The 22,764-nt window shown below is 37.7% G+C and overlaps 1 protein-coding gene across 1 annotated transcript in view; it reads right to left on the reverse strand.

Moving 5' to 3' along the window:
• Positions 1 to 22,764, reverse strand: part of LOC137273205 (collagen alpha-1(V) chain-like) — an 81,661-nt gene that overhangs the window by 24,545 nt on the left and 34,352 nt on the right. Inside the window, exons 2-32 of the mRNA XM_067805705.1 lie at positions 20,523 to 20,720; positions 19,883 to 20,093; positions 18,982 to 19,144; positions 17,522 to 17,701; positions 17,070 to 17,129; positions 16,643 to 16,705; positions 15,845 to 15,919; positions 15,347 to 15,415; positions 14,563 to 14,619; positions 14,135 to 14,188; positions 13,644 to 13,697; positions 13,226 to 13,279; positions 12,552 to 12,605; positions 11,871 to 11,924; positions 11,624 to 11,668; positions 11,224 to 11,277; positions 10,776 to 10,820; positions 10,258 to 10,311; positions 8,507 to 8,605; positions 7,723 to 7,767; positions 7,425 to 7,523; positions 6,232 to 6,339; positions 6,018 to 6,071; positions 5,821 to 5,874; positions 5,499 to 5,552; positions 4,500 to 4,544; positions 3,196 to 3,348; positions 2,988 to 3,041; positions 2,645 to 2,698; positions 1,496 to 1,549; positions 568 to 621 (exon numbers count right to left, since the gene is read on the reverse strand). Of these exons, the coding sequence (XP_067661806.1) occupies positions 568 to 621; positions 1,496 to 1,549; positions 2,645 to 2,698; positions 2,988 to 3,041; positions 3,196 to 3,348; positions 4,500 to 4,544; positions 5,499 to 5,552; positions 5,821 to 5,874; positions 6,018 to 6,071; positions 6,232 to 6,339; positions 7,425 to 7,523; positions 7,723 to 7,767; positions 8,507 to 8,605; positions 10,258 to 10,311; positions 10,776 to 10,820; positions 11,224 to 11,277; positions 11,624 to 11,668; positions 11,871 to 11,924; positions 12,552 to 12,605; positions 13,226 to 13,279; positions 13,644 to 13,697; positions 14,135 to 14,188; positions 14,563 to 14,619; positions 15,347 to 15,415; positions 15,845 to 15,919; positions 16,643 to 16,705; positions 17,070 to 17,129; positions 17,522 to 17,701; positions 18,982 to 19,144; positions 19,883 to 20,093; positions 20,523 to 20,720 (2,471 nt within the window). The remainder of the gene's footprint in view (positions 1 to 567; positions 622 to 1,495; positions 1,550 to 2,644; positions 2,699 to 2,987; positions 3,042 to 3,195; positions 3,349 to 4,499; positions 4,545 to 5,498; positions 5,553 to 5,820; positions 5,875 to 6,017; positions 6,072 to 6,231; positions 6,340 to 7,424; positions 7,524 to 7,722; positions 7,768 to 8,506; positions 8,606 to 10,257; positions 10,312 to 10,775; positions 10,821 to 11,223; positions 11,278 to 11,623; positions 11,669 to 11,870; positions 11,925 to 12,551; positions 12,606 to 13,225; positions 13,280 to 13,643; positions 13,698 to 14,134; positions 14,189 to 14,562; positions 14,620 to 15,346; positions 15,416 to 15,844; positions 15,920 to 16,642; positions 16,706 to 17,069; positions 17,130 to 17,521; positions 17,702 to 18,981; positions 19,145 to 19,882; positions 20,094 to 20,522; positions 20,721 to 22,764) is intronic.

Here is a 22,764-nt window from a genome sequence, read left to right on the forward strand (position 1 = left end):
CAGTATGACTTGTGTAGAGAACACAAAGAACAATTTTTGTCTGAACAAAATAACTCTTTAGAAAGCCAAAGGTTCATGTTTGAAGATCCTAAGAAAATTCCAACAATATCTAAAACTGGGCAAAATCCAACTAGTTTTTCGTTAGGCAGCCTTAAATTCTACGAATATCTCTCTTATATGCTTTTATTATAAATTCAGCAAAATCATGCGTGAAAATTATCAACAGTGCACCAACTCACCAGTCACAATATAGCTATTGAAGCTTTGGCACAATATTTATTTAACAAAGAATGGATATATTTAAAATAAATGCCAGTGTTTGATTTTTTCAAAGTGATATTTGTTGAAGTCTGACAGTCAATCCACATGATTCTACAGTCACAACTTAGGAGACTCAGGAAACTTGTCAAATAGTTTTGTATGTACAAAATGTCCAGCTATATAGATCAGAGAAAAGTGCTACACATTATTGTATTTCAAATATATTAATCAATACTTCGTACTAATATTACCCGTTATGATATGTGGGTGGGCACTATAATCAAGACAGTAGGGTGAGTTACCTACCTCTGCTCCAGGTTTTCCTCCAGGACCGGGGAGACCAGTATCACCAGGGGGACCCTGAAACATGTGGGTTGAGAGAGTGAGTGAGTTTAGATTAGTTTTATGGCATTTTTAGCAGTATTCCAGCAACATTACGGTGGGTGGACACAAGAAATGTGCCCATGTGAGGAGTCAAACTTACTTCAAGCATGGCAAATAGAGTGAGTGAATAATGCCACCTTAGCAATATTCCAGCAATATCACAGGAGGGGATACCAGAAATGGGCTTCACACATTGAACCCATGTGGGGAATCAAACCTGGATCAAACCTGGAGTCAAACTCAGGTCAAGCATGACAAATAGAGTGAGTGAATATGGCTTAATGCCACCTTAGCAATATTCCAGCAATATCATAGGAGCGGATACCAGAAATGGGCTTCACACATTGAACCCACGTGGCAAATTAAGCCTGAATCCTCAGCATGAGTGGACGCTTTATTCATTAGGCTACTCCACGTACCCACCAACAACATAATTATGCAATGCTGGGTCTTGGTAAATACATAAAGACTGGTTACTTGTAATAATCCTGGAAACACCATACATTTGAGTTTCTCTTTCTACATTCTTCTGCAATAATAAAATTCTTTTGTAATACAAAATAAGGAATCAAAAACAACAAATTATATTGTATTTTCCTACTGCAAAACCTGTCAGGTAGCAAGGAAACAGAAACAGGTCTACAAGATGTAGCTAATCTTAGCATCCCAACGAGTTCCATAAAATTGTTTAAACAACAAAACATATAGGACAAATTGTTATGGATATCCATAACAATTTGTCCTATTTGTACACCTCAACTTCTAAAATGCCACTCAAAGAACAATGCAACATTCCAACAGAATACAAAATAGATCACAGGTGTCATGGTTCCTTCAGAACACTACTCACCGGGTTACCAGGGGATCCACGCTCTCCCTCAGTACCTGGTTCACCTGGAGCTCCCTGTCAGTGGAGAACAAGATGATTACTGGAATTGTTGCAGATTCCACACCACAGTGTTGCTGCTCTTGCTATAAAGTTCATCTTAGCATCAGATATACTAATGCATGTAAGTACAAATGAAAACAATGAAATATTGTATTTGTAATAAACAAATAGGATAATGATTAAGTCACCCACTGATCACAATGGATTAAAATTGTTTTAGTAACTTTGTTTAGTTATAATATGATGGGTGGTGTCTTAATTCTCTTTGAAGTTTTCAGTAAACATATGTTATTATTAGTCTTATCTTTTTTATTTTGTTCTTTAATCTTGCATTCTCTACTTTTATTGTAAATTGGATTATACTCATTTTTACATATCAAATCTGTTCTGAGATAAAATTATACATGCGAAAAGGTCATTCTCCGGGAAAAAGGCAACTTCAGCTTTTGCTCTAGAGGAAATTTTATTTGCATTTTCTGTTTTTTTTATGTCTTCACGTAAACAAATTTGTACTTTGGCTTATATAATTGGCATATTGAATCAGCAGAGAAGTTTGGACAATAATTTTCCATGACATTCACTGTGATGATTCAACTTTAAATCAGAATGTCATTACCACAATGCAAAAATACTGATTTTGGAAAATCTAGTCAAAAACGTTGCTTCGAAAATAGGTACGAAATGGAAAGAGTTGTTAGGCATCACATACAAATGTATGTGGTTGTTTATGAGTATATTTGTGCAATAAATGGTCATTCTTCTAAAAATTGTGTTATAGTTTTTAGCATGAATGTAAACATAATAAATAAACATTTTCAACACTTAATTATTTTTTTCTTAAATGTGGCTTTCCCAGACTGTAACTTTAATTAATACATTTGAAACATCAACCAAAGGCATGTTCTCCAAGTTAAACAAGAATATCTATTCTACAGTCAGACTAACTCACATTAAATTAAAAATCAGCTTTATCTCTAAATTATCACGAATTATCATGACTTCTTTGCAGACTTTGTCAAGCGTCTGATTATGTGTGAGATAATGTGTGCAAGGAGCTGATCAAGAATATGATCATTTTCACAACTTAAGGACTAAATGTGTTTTACTCACTGGAGGTCCCATGACACCAATTGGTCCAGGTTGGCCGGGGGATCCTGGCAGGCCCTGAAGACCCACAACATGGTATTAGAGTTAGTGAGTGGATTTTGAGAGGAATCTTTCATGGATAGGTCAGTGCTTCAATCCAGAATCTATAATCATAGCATGATGGCTTGAACCAGTGTATAACATGAGTTGAGTTTGAGCCTTGTGAAGACCAGCAGATGCTGGGCACCTATCCTTCACCACGAACATGCACACAGCAGGTATAGGTTCAAGATTCAATAAATATATTATGCATTGATCATCTCTGGGAGGAAGACTGAAGGTTAGACAAGAGAAGCTCTATACTCACAGGTTCACCACGGTCGCCATTAAACCCGGGCATACCATCCTTTCCTGGGAGACCCTGAGAAAGAGCACATGGGATAGATTATTCATACTGAATTAAGTAAAAACATGGCTTAAATATCTACAAATATTACATTGTGATTACCATCATGTTAGATACATCAAATCTACACAATAAAAAATATTTACAAAACAAGGGATTTGGTTCTTACGCTTGATCCTGGAGGTCCGATGAGTCCAGTGGGTCCAGGTGATCCCTGAATTCCCTGCTCTCCCTGGAACCCTGGGGGTCCAGGTGCTCCTGTATCTCCTTTGGGGCCAATAGGGCCAGGGATACCTTGCTTTCCTCGCTCTCCTTGCTGACCCTGTAAAATATACAGCCACAGATATCATTTTATGTCACGTCAGAAACGTTATCTGGTCATACAAGGAAACCCCATCAATCTGGATGGTAACTTTCCATAGGTAATCACATAACTAACAGATTTCCAGAATATAGTGTTGGGAATCAGAAACCAAATCTACTTTCAATTACTGGAGGACTTGTGGTGAACTATTATAATCAAAATATATACTAATACTGTTGTACAATGAAATGCATGCCTGAATTAAAAACAGAGGAATTGTAATTAAAAAATAAAAGTGGTTAAAATTTTGCAATGTGCATAGCTTTACATTGCTGAGCACATGTATGATTGTCAATTATAAGAGTTAGTTTACATCATTCAAGTGTTTATACTAAAACAACAGAACTGTGCTTAACACAAAATATGTTTTTTCTCAATCTATAATTATTTTCAACTCTTCTTTCGATTGATTTTCAAGTATATTCCATCACCTGAATTCCATTGCCAGAATAACCAATCATGGTAACAGAGTTCAGGTAACATCACTTTGATAAAGGTCTCCCAGTTGTTCAGAAGACATGCAATATTCAAGGGTCCCAATTCACAAAGACTCAACAGTAGACATACAAATTTAAGTGCCATGCTATGAATGCCTTGTGGATTGTTATGCTGTATTTGTGAACTGTCTGTACCAGGCAGTCAAGTGATACACATTATGTGTAGTAATCCTTGCAAATGGGATACAATGTCAGCCACACCACACAATCCTGGATCAAGTCTGACACTGCAACTCTTTATCTCTGCGACTCTGACATATTTTTTTTTCAGTTTAATACAGGGTTTTTCCAAATTTCACTTACTTATAAGAATCAGATGAGACCAGAATAGTGATTTAGGATATTTGTCAGATGCGCAGATTCAGTGGATGACAAATAAGGGATCCAAACAACATGGCAAATGGCTAAGAACAATCAACAATCATTTGGTAAGATCAACCCTACTCTCATACTGACACTGAAGGGCAAATATTCCAAAAGACCAAGTCAAGTATACAATATATTTTACAGTTTGATGACAGATTCCTTCAGCTCCTTTGTAGTACATATAAAAAAAAACAGTTTAATTCGATAGTTATAGTTATATATCATCCAACATGGCTTGTAACCTACCCTTGGTCCATGTTCACCTCTCTCGCCTGGGGGTCCATGAACACCCTGAAATGCAACATATACTTGATGAAATCGTGTAAATTCACTCTTGAGGATATATTGGAAGATGATACTGAAATAGTGATGACACATGATATCTTCCTGATAATATACATGTGTAAATGATGTCTCACTCGTACCAGCTTCTAAATGCCACTTAAGGAAATCTTTGTCTTCATCAATACATTGTGGTTCTCCGAATTTGATTATGGCAAGCACCAAGAAAATATGTGATAAAGAGATTATTAGTAACTTTTCCCACAAAACACTACTTGTGAATTATATCACTTTGGCTGGATTATTATTTTTTTCTTAAAATCATGTATTCATACACTAAATGTACCAGACAGGTGTCTCACTAATTATAAAGTCCATACTAAGCAACTCATACCAGCTATTAGGATTTAGTCAGGACTACAAGATTATATGTTTTATGCTATTCCAAGCATGTAACGCAAAAACTCAAATAGCATACAGATGGGGCAATAGTGCAGGATAAGGTGCTGATGAAATCAGACTGGTCACAGTAACAAATGATCAGGTGAATTAGATTTCAAGTTATAATTTATTACAGTACATGAACATTGTTCACGAATAGTGTCTGACCCTCTGACAAATCTGACAGATTTGGCTTTGACCAGACAGAAGTCCCCAACCTGCTGGCCCCAGTGTCTGACTGAATATATTACAGTGACTTTGTCTGAAGTTGTTATTTGTGGCATGTGACACTTATTCACTGTTCATAAATTTATGTTTATAATGTTTGTCATTGTATAATGTTAATAATTTCAATGCTAATTATGAGAAATGTTAAATCTGAAATGTGTGTTTAATTTTAGTCTGTGGGTCCTGTGAATTTTCAGTGGGCCAGACAGACATCTGAAACTTACAGGACCCAATGTCCTGTTGCTTTGAAACACCATTCGTAAACACTGCATGAAACTAAGGGAGACAACTGACCAACTTCCCTCGAGCTCCTCTTCTTCCACGTCGCCCATTCCTGCCACGTTCACCCTTAACACAAATATTGAAAAGACATTTACATCAACTGATATAACAATTTTAATGATGATACACATAAAAATGATTGATTGTTTAACACTTCAAATGTTCCATATATTTGCATTTAGAAGAGCATATAATCAGTGCCAGTAATCAAATTAAGATTAGCCTATCAGTTGGAGCTGAAAGCAGCAATATTACAAAATGCATTCAATCAACACAAAATGTTGTTAAGGGTAAAATTCAGCACTACTATAGACATATGGAGTTTATCACACACCTTTTCTCCTGGGGGGCCTGGGTAGCCAGGGAAACCAGGAATTCCAATCCTTCCCTGCAACATTATGTCACCAAAGAATATTGCTGAGTGAAATTAAGAATATGGAATTAAAGAATTAATTTCTTACCAAATTTGACAAAATTATCACATAAACCTAGTCAGATATATCATTAAAGGCTATGAAATCATTGTCTAACCTTTTCTCCAGGCATTCCAACAGGGCCAACCTCACCAGGTGGACCAGAATCTCCCTGAAAACGTACACAAACCCACCGATTTACCAACAGGAAAAACATATTCACGACGAGGAAGTATTTTTGATATCATACTTTGATAAAAAATATGTATTGGTATTTTGTTATATATCTGTAAAATAATTTAAATGGTGTACTCATAAATGCTATAGTTTACCTTCATGCCATCAATACCCTCGATACCAATAGGTCCACGGATACCAACATTGCCTTTGTCACCCTTGTGGCCCATGTCGCCTTTCATTCCGTCAAGACCAGGTGTTCCCTGAACAGGAAGTACATATTTACCCATCAAGGACTTCAACAAGACTGTGATATTGCACATCACACCATGCAAGTGGGAATGGAGAAATTGTTACTATATACTGAGAGAAACAAATAAAGGAACACAGGAACATTACAGTGTTCCTTTAATATTTTCCAATTTTCACCACCAGCTTTAAATAGCACTGTGGGAGGGAATCTAAGAATAAATAAAGGATCACTGCCATGAATTGGTGTTCCATTACTTTTTTCCTTCAGTATACGTGGTGTTCCATTACTTGTTTCCTTCTGTATATGTGGGTTAATTGATGAGTTCCAAGCCTCACAAAGAAGGAGTTTTACAACAAAATTATTTGCTGAAAATAGAACATGATGGTTTTTTTGTGCTTGTTTGTGTGTACAGTCATGTTCTGTTAATCCGACATTGCCCTTCAAATTGTCGGTTTAACGATGACTATATAAATGAGACTAAGTTATGTTAATTAAATTTGTTACCAACAAAAGCGTCAGATAAAGATGATTGTTGGATAACGGAGGTTAGATTAACAAGACTTGGCTGTAGTTAACACCATCCTCAGCAATATTCCAGCTATAGAACAGCAGTCTGTAAATACTTTAGTCTCACCAGAAACTCCATGGATCAACAATATGGGATAAGATGACATGAGTCAACCAAGTCAATGAGCCGAACCACCTGATCCCGTTATTCACCTCTTACAACAAGCATGGATTGCTTATGAAACTAGAACTTCAAGGGTGGTGATGATGTCAGAGTAGTATATTTTTGAAAAAGACTTGTGTCAACTGAGCAAAATCTTCCAGTGTGACCAGTCAAAAAATAATCAGGATTCTGTTATGTTTTAATTCTGGACATTTCAGGTTGTTTGCAGTGATCAGCTAGTTGTAGAAGGGTCCGAGATTTCTATGTGAGACTCTGAGGCACTCACCATTATACAAACACAGGCTTCCATGGAGCAGTTCCATCCATATCTTAAACATGTGTTGCATATGTAACACTGATGATACCAGTTCACAATGTATTCATATATCTTACAGGTCATTACAAAAATACTGTGTGTATCCTACCTTTGGTCCGGTATCACCAATTGGTCCTCGGGGACCAGAATCTCCCTTTACTCCTCGGGATCCAGGGTAGCCAATCACACCCATTGGTCCTCGCGAACCCTGAAACAATATTGTCCCATATGATCAAGAATTTATCTTTTAGGTCCCTCGTAAGTGAAGAAGAGAAGGAAGTAGAAGCACTATAAGAGGAGATGATGGAGGAGGAGCAAGACAGTTTTATATAGCACCAAGTTCCAGCTCGGCTGCTCACAGAGACTTTAAACTATTGTTTCCGAAGTCAGTAAATCAGAGTACTTACGGCATCTCCCTTAGGTCCTGGTTCACCATTATCACCGTTCATGCCCTACAAGATACAATTGACAATTTGTTGATGATCGGGCTGTCTACTGATATTGATAATAGAGATGAATAATTGTTAACTGTCTGAAAGAAATGAACATATTTCACTTCACTAGTGAGTGGTGACAGTGGTGACATGCCAATATATTAAACAGCAAAAGAAATGCAAGTTTTGAAAAAAAAAATGAAATCTCATAACCATAAGTCTTCATGTTTGTGTCTTCTATTTAAGCACTTGATGAAAAATAAGAAGTGTTTCTTTTGCTGTTCAGTATAATTTAGAAGCAGGCCACGAAAGACATAGCACTGCATATTGTGTGAGTAAATTATAACATTTTTCTATCACAAAAGTTCATGTACGATATTATAGATAACACAATTTTCACACCAATAACCATTAACATTTTTCCCGATTCACAATATCTCTGATTATTAATAATTCTAGCCTGCCCTAGTTGATAAGCAAAGTCATTTTTCATGCCAATTGATTGGCCAGGCCAATCAATTCTGATATTAATGGGAGACAGTACACTCTTGTTTACAACTGACACTAAGTCAATATATCCTTTTGAAAAAGTTCTTTGAATGAACTTTGATTTTGATGCATCTATAAGATAAAGACTGATTTAAAAGAAACTACTTGCAGATGTCTCATATTCCTAATATTTTAAGACAATTACAGATACTGACCATACTCAATAACTAAATGAATCTGTCAAAGTCAGGATATATAACATGATTACCGGTGGTCCCATAGCGCCAGACAGACCAGGGAGTCCAGGCTTTCCAGTGGCTCCCATGATGCCGGAAGGACCCTGTTGCCCAGGTGGACCTGGTGGTCCCTGAGGGCATAAGAGAAATGGCTGACATGTATTTATAGCTCATTCTATGTTTGGAGTAATAGCGAAAACTTGTACTTGCAGATAGTTATTCAACCATCTTAGGGAGAAATACTGCACTTTCTTCTTCTTCAACCCCTGTTCACCATCTAATTCCTCCTAAGAATGAACACTCCACAAGCATCCTCTATTTACCATCTAATTCCTCAAAGGAACCAACAATCCACAAACATCCCCAGTTTACCATCGCATTCCTTCCAGGAAGAACACTCCACAAACATCCCCAGTTTACCATCGCATTCCTTCCAGGAAGAACACTCCACAAACATCCCCCTGTTTACCATCTAATTCTTCACAGGAATGAACACTTCACAAACATCCACTGTTTACCATCGCATTCCTTCCAGGAAGAACACTCCACAAGCATCCACTGTTTACCATCGCATTCCTTCCAGGAAGAACACTCCACAAACATCCCCCTGTTTACCATCTAATTCTTCACAGGAATGAACACTTCACAAACATCCCATGTTCACCATCTAATTCCTCCCAGGAATGAACACTACACAAACATCCCCTGTTTACCATCTAATTCCTCCTAAGAATGAACACTCCACAAACATCCCCTGTTTACCAGCTAATTATTCCCAGGAATGAACACTTCACAAACATCCCATGTTCACCATCTAATTCCTCCCAGGAATGAACACTACACAAACATCCCCTGTTTACCATCTAATTCCTCCTAAGAATGAACACTCCACAAACATCCCCTGTTTACCAGCTAATTATTCCCAGGAATGAACACTTCACAAACATCCCATGTTCACCATCTAATTCCTCCCAGGAATGAACACTACACAAACATCCCCTGTTTACCATCTAATTCCTCCCAGGAATGAACACTTCACAAACATCCCCTGTTCACCAGCTAATTATTCCCAGGAATGAACACTACACAAACATCCCCTGTTTACCATCTAGTTCCTCCTAAGAATGAACACTCCACAAACATCCCCTGTTTACCATCTAATTCCTCACAGGAAGAACACTCCACAAGCATCCCCTGTTTACCATCTAGTTCCTCACTGGAACCAACACTCAACAAACATCCCCTGTTTACCATCTCATTCCTTCTAGGAAAAACACTCCACAAACATCTCATTCCTTCTAGGAAAAACACTCCACAAACATCCCCTGTTTACCATCTAACTCCTCCCAGGAATGAACAATACACAAACATCCCCTGTTCACCATCTAGTTCCTCCCTGGAATGAACACTACATAATCATCCCCTGTTCACCATCTAACTCCTCCCTGGAATGAACACTCCACAAGCATCCCCTGTTTACCATCTAGTTCCTCCCTGGAATGAACACTACATAATCATCCCCTGTTCACCATCTAACTCCTCCCTGGAATGAACACTACACAAACATCCCCTGTTCACCATCTAACTCCTCCCTGGAATGAACACTCCACAAGCATCCCCTGTTTACCATCTAGTTCCTCCCTGGAATGAACACTACATAATCATCCCCTGTTCACCATCTAACTCCTCCCTGGAATGAACACTACACAATCATCCCCTGATCACCATCTAACTCCTCACTTGAATGAACACTACACAAACATCCCCTGCAAGATCCACTCACAGTTGGTCCTGCTGATCCGGGGTTACCAGGGGCTCCTGGGGCTCCCATAGGTCCCTGAAACAAAAACACTACGTATTACACAGCACCTACACGACACAGAGACACAAATCATGTTGGGAGTAAATCCATCCATCTGCAGCAGGTTAACATCCACTATGTCATGCAAGGCGCATAAAACCCTGTATATCCTGAATCACAATGTTACAACAAATTTATTTTACCGAATGTTTAAATCTCTCATTATGTAAATATAACGTCAAAACAAACCAAACCTCAACAATACATTGTACTAACATGGTACCGACTAGAGGATCCAAACCACTGGTTCAAGGTTCAATGGCTGCTGTCGATGCATGCTTTTTCCATTGGATTGGGTATAAATCATTCATACTTCTTAACAAAAATATATACCCCACTTGGATGTTGTAGAACCATGCAGTGGGCATACATAGTTGTTTGTTTAAGGTCATGTGAACCAATCAGAGTTGGACATTGCTACATGAAGGATGATAACTTACCCTGTCTCCCTTAAATCCCATTGAACCCTCTGATCCTGGCATACCCTTAAACAAAGGATACAAACTCATAAACCACACAGAAGGCTCATGTTGGTAATTCATGTCAGCATTATCTATTATACTTGTACAGACCATGAAATACACATGTATGCATTGACTCACATAAAAAATTCCTTTCATTCTTTTGTAATGCTGAATATGCACAATACAAAATGTCACAGAAAACACTGTTAAGTTTCATTTATACATTTGGTTTGAATTGACACTATGAATAAGAAAATCTCACAAACCTTCAAAGTAAAAGTAAGGTTAATTTATTCTTACATTTATCCATCCATCCATCTTATGTTTGTCAGTATATCTGCAATTTTATATCATGTATGAGATATTAAAGCTTATATCTATTTTCAAAATGAGGCATGAGGCATGAGGCATGAGGTATACATACAGGTGGACCGACGGGTCCTGGACGGCCTCTTGGTCCCAAGAATCCACGAGGACCCTGAAACACATAATGAACCACTTCAATATCCAGCAGGCAAACCGAAACTATGGTTCACTTCCATTGTCATTGAATAAATTCCTGTGTTGATCTGGTAGCATCAAGATGTGAAAACAGCTGGCTTCAAATATTTGTCATACATGACTAGAAATGATCCATTACACTGCTGACCATATTCTAGGATCTATACTGAACAGCAACAAAATGCAACTTTCGAAAAAATTAGATCTCATAAAAGTTCATGTTTATATCTTCCATTTAAAAACTTGACCAAAAAAGTTTCTTTAGCTGTTCAGTAAATCACGTCTTTCTCAAAATCTAGTATGACTTATAAGAAAACACTCACCATATCTCCCTGTGCTCCAACCAGTCCTGGCTCACCAGGATCTCCCTAGAAGGCAAACACAGAAGTAGTACTCAACCAGTAATTCATGACAATCATTTAAAAACATATGTTTCTAAATAGCCTTTATTTTTAGTAGACGTTTAACACAAGGTTGTATGACATATTTATTATTTAACACACTTATGTTGAATATTATTCATATCCAATGTTGGAGCTGGACTAGCTGTTAAATGTCTTTATCACTTACTCGGTCACCATCACTGCCCATTGGTCCAATCTCTCCAGGATTACCAGGGATACCCTGTAGTACAAACACAGCATTGAGCCATACATAGATGATAGGAGTGAAAGCATTGATGTGGCATGTGCTAACTAGTTACTGTTCCATGTGATAACATGTAGCACGTCTATGGGATATCAGCAATTGTTCTATTTGATCATATCTTAGGTTTCTGATAATCAGTAATTGTTCCATGTGATATGATTCAATACATAAATTTGAAACCACTAATTCTTCTAAGTGATAACCAGTAATGCTTCCACATGACAATCAGTAATATAATTTTTTCCATGTGATGAGAAGCAAGTGCTCCACTTGATGACCATTTCACTGTTTCCCCATAACTGTATTTGCTTGATGTAACAATCACCAAGTATAAACAACAAACGACATAATAGAGCCAGTTCGTGGAATAGAAGATTTACACATAACGAACATAACTGTGTCACACCAGGGTAATGTGTTTAGTTACTTTCCTTTGCAATGATAAAAATGACAAAAATTATAAAAATGATAAAAATGCAAGAAGCACAAGGCAAACAGATTATCGTTCTTCTTCAGTAATGGCTCCATGATGTAAGAACGCGAACAATATGGCAGTTACCTGTGAAGCTGAGTCTAACAAACATCCTGATCATGTCTACTCACACGATGTCCCTTTTCTCCAGGCATACCAGGTATTCCTGGGAAGCCAGTCAAACCCTGAAGAAAACAAAATTACACTTACACATATTTTAGTAGCAATAAAAACAATAATAACTTTCTTTGAAATTGCAGTTCACATATTTTTTTCATTCTTGTAAAAATATTTTCTTACTCCACTGATATTTCCATACACCATATTTCTTACTTTGGATTCAGTTTATAATTTCCTACAGTAACAGACGTTGATATTCCACATATCAACGATATGACTCTCAATATCATATCTGTATCTTGTATCATACCTTGTATCTATGTTTCATCCAATTCTAGTGCTTTTTCACATCTCCTTACTTCCATAACTCTCCTAATTAACTCATCTGAAATCTAACCTTCAAACATGCCAAGAAATATATTACATAGCATACCTAGTTATGTATGTATGTAGGTATGTAACAGTTTACAAGCTTCAGACAGCTAACCTTGTACTTCCATTCAACACATGTACATGTATTATATTCCTGATCATGAATGATAAAACCATTATCTGTACCCACTACAGTGTAAATCTTTCATTATTCAACCCCTCTTTTCCATCACATACTAATCATTGATGCATCATTCCCTCCATACTATACATCTGTTATACAGCTATGCTACATCAACATGTGAATATCTACCTTATCTCCTGGTGGTCCCATCATGCCTCTCTCACCATCACGACCAGGTTTGCCCTGCAACATTAGTTCACTGGCTGAAATTACATGCATTTCTGTATCTACTACTTCTTGCTCTAAATACAGTAGGGATGAATGAAAAAGGACAAAACAAAAACACAAACAAAACTTGTTACACTGCAATGATCTGCTCAGTAATTTGTGACACTACAGCGACATATTCAAAACTAATAGGGCAACCTGTTCAGCCCTAAATCTGAAATACTGTCACTTAAAGATCCCAAACTTGAAAAAACAATATGAAAGTGATGCTATTGCAGGGAAATGTGATCTTACAGCATTGCAGAAGTGATTTGATAGAATTTGTAGTAATTTCTTAAAGAAATGTTTGCAATAAGAATGGAAGAAGACTTGTACTGACCCGCTTTCCCTGAGGCCCTGGAACACCTGGCATACCGTGAGGTCCAACTGGACCCTGTCATGGAAATATAAACATACATCAATCTCTAATACTTCCATACATGCCTCTAAATGTCTTTCCATATTGGTCCTCCATCATTGAAATTTAACAGTGCTGGTAGTTGTATTTCAGACATCTCTTTCACTGAGTCTGCTAATAAAATCAACAAATTCAAAAATTCAAAACTAATGAAAGAAATGAAAGTTGATTACTTGGTCATGACCCCATGACTGTAAACAATTGTTCTAAATTATCTTCTAAATTATTCACACCAGAACAGCTAACAGTGGTGGTGCTCTGGGCTTCCAGGTATTAGGTTTGTTGTGGCTCTAGATAAGCTACGGTCACCTGTAGATAAGCCAACATCCTTCTATAGACATTCAGCTTATCTAAGGTAATACACTGTATATGAATCATTTTGGAGGCCGTCTTCTAGGACTGATCAGCCTCACCTGTTCTCCAGGGTTGCCAGGATCTCCCTTCTCTCCCTCCATACCAGGGGGACCCTGCAAATACATGCACAAAGTCATGCTCAAGAAGCCTGCATGACACATTGCTACAAAGTCAAAACCTATAAATGATGCTCGGAATCAAGAGTGCTTCCATAAACACATGTAGATCAATGTTCAAGCAAAGTCTTTGAACTTCTTATACAATAATAATAAGCAATAATAGAGCCTTTTGACATCCATAAATCCTCATCTTTTAATGCAGTTAAACCTCAAGTATTGTAACTAAACACAGGTATAAATGCTTCAAGTAGAGTCACCACAAATGCACAATGGTACAAATACTTCATGTTCTGTCCCCAGAACACATGATGGTATTAATACTTGTGTTATCACTATCTGATACAGGTGTGACAGTTTCGAGCACTAACCGCACGTCCGGTGAGACCTGTCATACCCTGTGGTCCAGCAGCTCCCCTCATGGCCAGCTGAAGACAAAACAAACAGGCTCAGCAAATGTATGATCAAAGTAAATCTTGATGTCTTTCAAATTTGTTACATGGCCAGCCATATACTCCTCTGGCAGGTGGATAACTTGGGGACAAAGAATTTTGTTTAAAACACAATATGTAACTTGTAGCCTTGTTAATTCAGTCACTCAAATGATTAGCAACAAAAGTCAAACTGTGAAGTTCTTAAATAAAAGAGACAAAGCTCTTTTCAAATCCATCTTATCCAACTGTATTATGTACATGTGTTGTGTTATGTGTGCATGTGTCTGTATGTGTTTTGCAAAACACTGAGTACATCCTACCCACTGATGGCACCCATCAGAAACGTAAAAACAGCTGGGAACATGGTACATGTCAAAATAAGGAACTGCACCAGACATCATTTTTGTCACTTATGCATCAAGTCTGATAATGACCTTGTAACTTGATCAAACAACTTCTCAGCAGGTGATCACATGATTCTTCTTGAAATCTTGCTCAAACAAACAAACAAACAGCATGCTCGATTGTACCCCAAAATAATGAAATGTAACCACCAAAGGCTGCAACCGTTTGAACATTGCTTAACATGAGGGCTAAATTGAAATCATTCCTTTTGTCATACAGATTTGCATTTTCACTAATTTGAAAAATGACTCCAGCAGATTTCCATCAAAATTCATCAAATATTCTCTGAAATGTCAAACTCAGCTACTGGACTCACCATATGTTGGGCAAGCATGGTCCTGAATGCTTGAGCTTGGTCCCCTCCTGCTTTCTGATCATACTGCATCTACAACACAATGTCCAACAACTTACAACACAATGTCCAACAACTTACAACACAATGTCCATCAACTTACAACACAATTTACAACTTACCAAACAATACTCATACATAATACAATGTACAAACACACATAACAATGTATTCAAATACAAGACAATGTACACATATCTAAAACACAATACACAACTTAACTTAAACAACTTACAACATAATGTAATGTAATCTACTACACAATGTAGTACTTGAAACACCATTTAATAATTTCCAATAAAATGTACAACTTAAAACACAATATACTCATCTCCAACACAGCCAAATATACCTTTAACCAGTCACTGATTACGGAGAAAGAATGTATTATAGAATCAGATATCTATGGATGCAAGCAATTAATTATATACATATGAACAGATATCTGATATAAGTACTTACTGGAATGACAAAAACATGTCCTGGAGGTCCAGGAACACCATTAGATCCAGGAACACCATCACGCCCAGAAAGACCCTGCAAAACAAGCAGACAGCTTTCCCTCACAGAATAGTTCTTCCAAAGAAGCTATTTACATTGGTTTAAAATGTCAACCTCCAAATTGTAAGAAGTATTTTCTGATTGTAGTTCAGTTCTATTTATAAATAAGACACAGTAGATCTAGTTTTGGAGCGAACATTTTCCTTGTTATTTAGAAATGGGATTCAAATGGCAATGTTTCATTTTCTACATGACAACTCTGTAAAATGGACAACGCAAAATATGCATCAATACCAACCACACTATAATCTTTAATTAAAGATTAGGTCCTGTGAAAGGGCACCTCAAAGCTTTTGATGTAACATCTAGGTCTTTTAAGGAAGACTACAGATTCTGTTCAAAGGAGACCTAAGTCATTTCACAGCTAAACTTTAAAGTAATGTTACATTACTTGTATCAGGATAAAGCTTAATGTGTCCAGCCACACAGAACAGTGTTATGATTCAAAGTGTACAGTGAGTAAAGGCTGCCATATTACCTCCAATGACCAACTATCACTACCATACAGACACAAAATATTAATATATTCATTTCATAAATTATGTACACCAGAAAAGGATTTCATGAGTAATATCCTCAAGTGGAATTGAACCAAGGTTGTCAGCCTCATGCCAGAGTACTTTCAAAGTCACAAGGCACCCCAGTCACTCTTTCGTTCTAGATATGGACTCATTGAGAGTTATATGTGAAAGTACTTACAGGATCGCCTGTAGTACCTGGGGCACCTGCAGGTCCTCTTTGTCCTGGGGGTCCTGGGGGTCCCTGTTTCAGGGGTAACACAATCTCCATGATCATAAATACATAGCATTTGTAGACATGTCACAAAAGATTTTGTAAAATAAGAACTCAACCTAAATGTTTTAATGAATTTAAGGAAATGCATGTGGACAATTTCTTGCACAAGTATGGGCATTTAACATCAACTTGATTTTTAAAATTAAGTGCATCTCCTGTCCCATTTATCAAAACTCTTGTAACATAACTGCAAGGGACACAAGGAACAGGCATAAATTGTGTCATGATGGGAATCAAACTTGGGCCTTCAGCAGGTCATTTAAACCCTTTAACTACTTGACTATCCAATAAGCTAACATTTAGGACAATGTTATCTTAATCAGTTACTTACAAATCTGTAAGCAACCTCCTCGAGATCAGCTGATCCAAAATCTACTCTTAGTCCCGGAAGCTAAGCCAGATAAAGAAAACTCAGTAAGTGCAAAGTTAGTAGATGTGTGTACAATATGACACATATAACAATACTTTGTTCACAAAATAGCAAACACAACAATACTAAATTCACAGCAAGTATGGAAGAATCTTCACATTTCAAACAAAAATATTTTTGAACTCAAACTGCAATGTAAAGTGGAAAGGGAAAAGTAATTTTCAGTCATTAAATATAATAGTGTGTATCTCATTTAAGAAATACCAATGGCCCCCTTCTCCCCTCACCCACATTATATAAAGGTGTTGTAAATCAGGAAGAAACACTGTTACAACCAGAACAATTGTTTAAAGCAGTTTTCCCAGTGGATTATCAATTCATCCCATTCATTTCCATCCTTTCTATTTGGTTACCTGTCCTGCATCAATATCCCTGTCTGACTTGACTGCAGTGGAATTTTTGGCGCCAGACTGTGCCTTCTTCCCCTTCTTCTTCTTTGACTTGAAAGGTTTGTCACATTCAGGGGTGTAATATGTACAGTGTTCATATGCTGCCTCAGCATCAGGCACAATGATCAGGTCCTGGAGATCACCCTGGAACACAAAAGTAAGTGAACATTGTAATACACTTTAGTCAGCAATATCCCATATATATCACCATGTCATGTCAATGTTGATGCAAGCCAAGCACTCAACTGCGGGACTATGCAATCAGGACACAATGTCATATAATCAATCAGACTGACTCAAAATTAAACTGTACTTTCAAGTAGCTTTTCATGACAACCAGAGGTTTCATAATTACCATATGATAATTCCAAAGACAAGCACTCAATCAAACAAGCACTGAGTCAAGAATAGTGTACTTGAGGCTATTCTGACCAATAATTCCACTGGCGATGATGTCATTGAGGCTCCATAACACAGCATCAGGACTCTTGACACAGCATCACGCCAAGACAACATGCCACCAGGACACATTCACACTGCATCAGGTCATGATAACATGCCATCAGGACACACTGACTCACCATCAGGTTATGATAACATGCCATCAGGACACACTGACAGAGAATCAGGTTATGATAACATGCCATCAGGACACTAGGACACAACATCAGGTCATGATAACATGCCAAAAGGACACTATGACACAGCATCAGGTTATAATAACATGCCATCAGGACACACTGACTCACCATCAGGTCATGATAACATGCCATCAGGACACACTGACACAGCATCAGGTCATGATAACATGCAGTCAAGACACAGTAACCCAGCACCAGGTCATGATAACATGCCATCAGGACACACTGACACAGCATCAGATCATGATAACATGCCATCAAAACACACTAACCCAGTACCAGGTCATGATAACATGCCATCAGGACACACTGACACAGCATGAGGTATTGATAACATGTCATCAAGACACAATGACACAGCACCAGATTATAACATGCTATCAAGACACACTGACACAGCTTCACAATTTGATCTCATTAAAGACTAGAAGCCCATGCTAAATGGTCTTATGATGATTGTAATGCTACAAGCACTTCATGAGACAAAACCTTTCAGTTTATTGTAAATTACACAAACAATGAAGAGCTCTACTTCCATGCAATCTTCAGCAATATTCCAGATTTGTGATGGCAGTGTATAAACAATCAAATCTGGACAAGCATGGCTTGCTGATGACCAGTTCTAACCCTGGTTAGCTATTCTCGAAACATTCGTAGCCCTACAAACTTCTTAAGCCCATTCTTAACACATTGACTATGATCAAAGTTAAGAATTCATAGGGCTATGAATATTTCGAGAATAAGGGCCCAGCTCTTCACAGGTTACAGTGTATGTTAACTTACTGTAAATATGTCTTCTTCAAATAGCTGATGCCCAACAAAAATGACTCCATTTGTTGCAAATTCTGAGGGTAGTGTTCTTTTGAGTGGAATGGTGTCTAGCTGCTCGCAGTTGTGAATGACTGTCAGAGCATCTCCTTTCACACTAAGTGACAGTCGCTGCCAACTGAAGTGCAAACAAACAGTCAGTAATGGGTATATCAAAATGGGACAAAAAACGGAGCATCTGGCTTTCATTATTTTCCACTGTGTGAAATACTGAGTTTTACAATGAATCATGCAGTTTCATTTCATGGTGGACATGCCTGAGCAAGCTTGGCTGTTTGGTTTGTTGTTAAAAAACGCATTCAGCGATATTACAGCTATATGGTGGCAGTCCGTAAATAATCAAGTGTGGACCAGAGAATCCAGTGATCAACATCATGAAAATTGATCAACGCAATTTGAATACAATGACATGCATCAACCAAGTTAGTGAACCTGAGCCCATTAGTTGCTTCTTGTGACAAGCATGGGTTGCTGAAAATCAATTTTTACCTTGATCTTCACGGGTCTTGTGTTAAGACCCAAAAATCTAGCAATTGGAAGCTATAGGAATGGTCACTGATATCTGGATACTATGAACCAACAAAATCCCAATCTCACCATCAAGTTGCGAGACTTAAGTAAGACTTTCACAATTCTGACAGACAAAAACAAGCTAGGAAACAATCAAAAGCCCACATTTGAAATTACACGATGGTAAACTGTTTGAGAGGCATTCTAGAAGTTGCTGAGATAAAGATGACAAGAATTTTTATGGATGATCAACTTCTTTATTGCAGCTACCCTGCAATAAAGAAGTTGATCATCCATAAAAATTCTTGTCATCTTTACACGATGGTATGTGATCAGAACTACTTACAAGCCATCATTTAGTGTCACATTTAAAATGGGTGATTCATCTCGTCCTGGTTTCCCCTTTTTGTCAGTATACGTAAATCTGACTGGGTCGCCAACCGAGAGTGACATGAGTTCCTGGGCCTCCTTGTCACTGTATATAGTAAATAGCTTGCCCTGAACTGCTTCATCAGCTCTGAATGTTGCAATGATGGAGAAGTCTTCGGGAAATCCATCTGAAAATATTGATTGAGTGAGTGAAAGTTAGTTTTACACTGGTTTAGCGATATTACACTAATATCACTGTGAGGAACATCAGAAATGGGCTCCACACATTGTCACCCACTGAAGAATCAAACTGACAAGAAAACGCTTCAACCACTGGGCTCCCCTGCCATCAAGAACTATATGCAAAAACAGTTAAGCCAGGAAGAACTGGCATTAACTCCATATGGGACTGAATAAGCTGTCAGTTCACTCACAAAAGACAAATTTAAATATAATTTTATTCAAATAAACAGAGTAAAATGTTTCAAAAGACATGACCTTACTACAAAATTATGATAATAACAAACTTGCCATGCCAAAAATGATGCAATAGTTCAAACTATAACCTAAAATACCTGAAAGCCACGTTTCCTCAAGAATCATGCTAAAACACTTACATGGGAAGACTGTTTGTATCTGTGTGTTGAGCTGGGAGTCTGGTCCAATTCGCCATCCCCAGTCATCGTCAATTTTTCCACCTTTCTGAGGTCGATCCCAACAAATTCCTGTTACATTCTCTACTGTAATTTCATCATATTCATCTTCGGCCCATGTAAACCGATTTATGTCCACACTTTCTAAAAGATCAACAGAACCTGAAAAAGAGAAAAGATGTCAATGAAAATGAAATTCATCAATCCTTGTTTAATGCAAGGAATACAGATGCTATGGGTTAAACTTTGAAACACTGAAATAAAATATATTAAATTTTATATAATGTTGACATTTGACTTGTCAGATAAATGTGAGGAGTTATTCCTCAAGAAACCTCCATGACGTGTACCTGTGACAAATTAAAAAGCAACATGATTCGTGACACTGCACATGGACTACTGTTTGGTGCACACGGTGGGTTGGGATCTACCTTCGGGACCTTTCAGATCTTACTACAAGTGTTTGGAATTGGTTAAAATCTCATAATTGATGATTGGTTCATTACAACCAATCAATCATCAAAAATAATTGGTTAGAGTCTTTTATCAAAGTTTTATGGTTTTGTTTGCTAATTCTCTCCCTTTTCACTCTGAGCTCATAGAAGGTAGAAGAGTTTCATTTAATACTACTTTGATCAGTAGTTCAATGTAATTGGGTGGAAATATTTAGGGTGTCGATATAACCATGGTCCGATAGGAATTGCATACTTCCCCTGAGAACAAGCATTTCATCAAATGAATAACCAAAGAATGAGACGAAGGTACCAAAGGACAAAGCAACACAATTCATGTGCATTAATTAGCAATGTGACCTTGACCTTTAGAGGTCGTAGGGGCAGGACATGTTCCTATGACATGCCTTGTATCATCTTTATTACATTAGGGTTGTGTATAATGGTTAAATTAAGCACAGTAATGGCTCACTGAGAATAGGCAGCAATTTTTAAATTAGATCTATGCCAACTCAATCAGAACAAACATTTGTAAAAATTGTTGATTTGAGTGGAATAATTCTGAGCAATGTTGGGGATTATAGAGGTGGAGAGTAAGAAAACCCTTACATTGCTCCATCACAGGAACATACGGGTGGTAGGGCTTTACTATTTAAGTGTGGACAACAGATGTCTGGTTGAGCCAGATGGAAAGCCCTGTGGATTCCTTCACACATGTTGTGTTCAATATGGCACCTAATATACTAGGTTATATCGGTTGTGACTAAACTATGACATATTTGTAATTGTCACAATCGTCCTGTGACCAACTTTTCACAACTTTTGAGTTACAACCTGGCATGCTCTTACTATTCTGCCTTGGGCAAGGGAGTTAACTATAAAAGTCTCGCGTCAAACCTTCTCGAACTAGACTGGAATTCCAGTTTGTATGATCTAATGAATCTATGCATAATTCAGTTGAAAGTGCACAATGAAATCAACATTTAGTTCATTTGCAACATGGCCACTGCTATGCTGATTGTGGTCATATGGAGGATTTGCAGAACATGTGAACTGTCACCTGTGTACTGTCAGATTTGTTCTAAATCTTGTTATGTATTTAATAATGGTGTCCCAGTGACATGATGGACTGAGTTAAGACCAGAGAGATATATATTAATTAACTATCATAAAGTCTTGACTGGGTTGCCATAAAAGGCGACTATGCTTGTCATAAGAGGACACTAACGGGATTGGGTGGTCAGGCTCGCTGACTTGGTTGACACATGTCATCAGTTCCCAATTGTGCAGATCGATGCTCATGCTGTTGAGCACTGGATTGTCTGGTCCAGGCTTGATTATTTACAGACCACCGCCATATAGCTGGAATATTGCTGAGTGCGGCGTAAAACTAAACTCACTCACTCACTCTTGACTGAGTAAGCCATTTTGTTTGATTCTTGGAATGTGAGAGATGGAATCTGTGTGGTCAGTTGAGAGGACATGTAAGAAATATAATCCCTAATAGTGCTATAGTGGATCTGTGCTGTCATTTGGTGGGACATGTAAGAAATATAATTCCAAATACTGCTATAGGTACATCTGTGTTTTCAGTTAGAGTCATGTGAAAGGAATATAACTCCTAATAGCACTATAGGTGCATCTGTGTGGTCAATTAGTGGGACATATATGGAATATAACTCATAATAGCCCCTTGACAGTGTTGTCATAGAGCCAGGAAATTCCAGCTGAGTTTGGCAAGGGTAGAAACTGGA

This window comes from Haliotis asinina, chromosome 2 (assembly GCF_037392515.1).
Source record: "Haliotis asinina isolate JCU_RB_2024 chromosome 2, JCU_Hal_asi_v2, whole genome shotgun sequence".
Lineage (NCBI taxonomy): Eukaryota > Metazoa > Mollusca > Gastropoda > Lepetellida > Haliotidae > Haliotis > Haliotis asinina.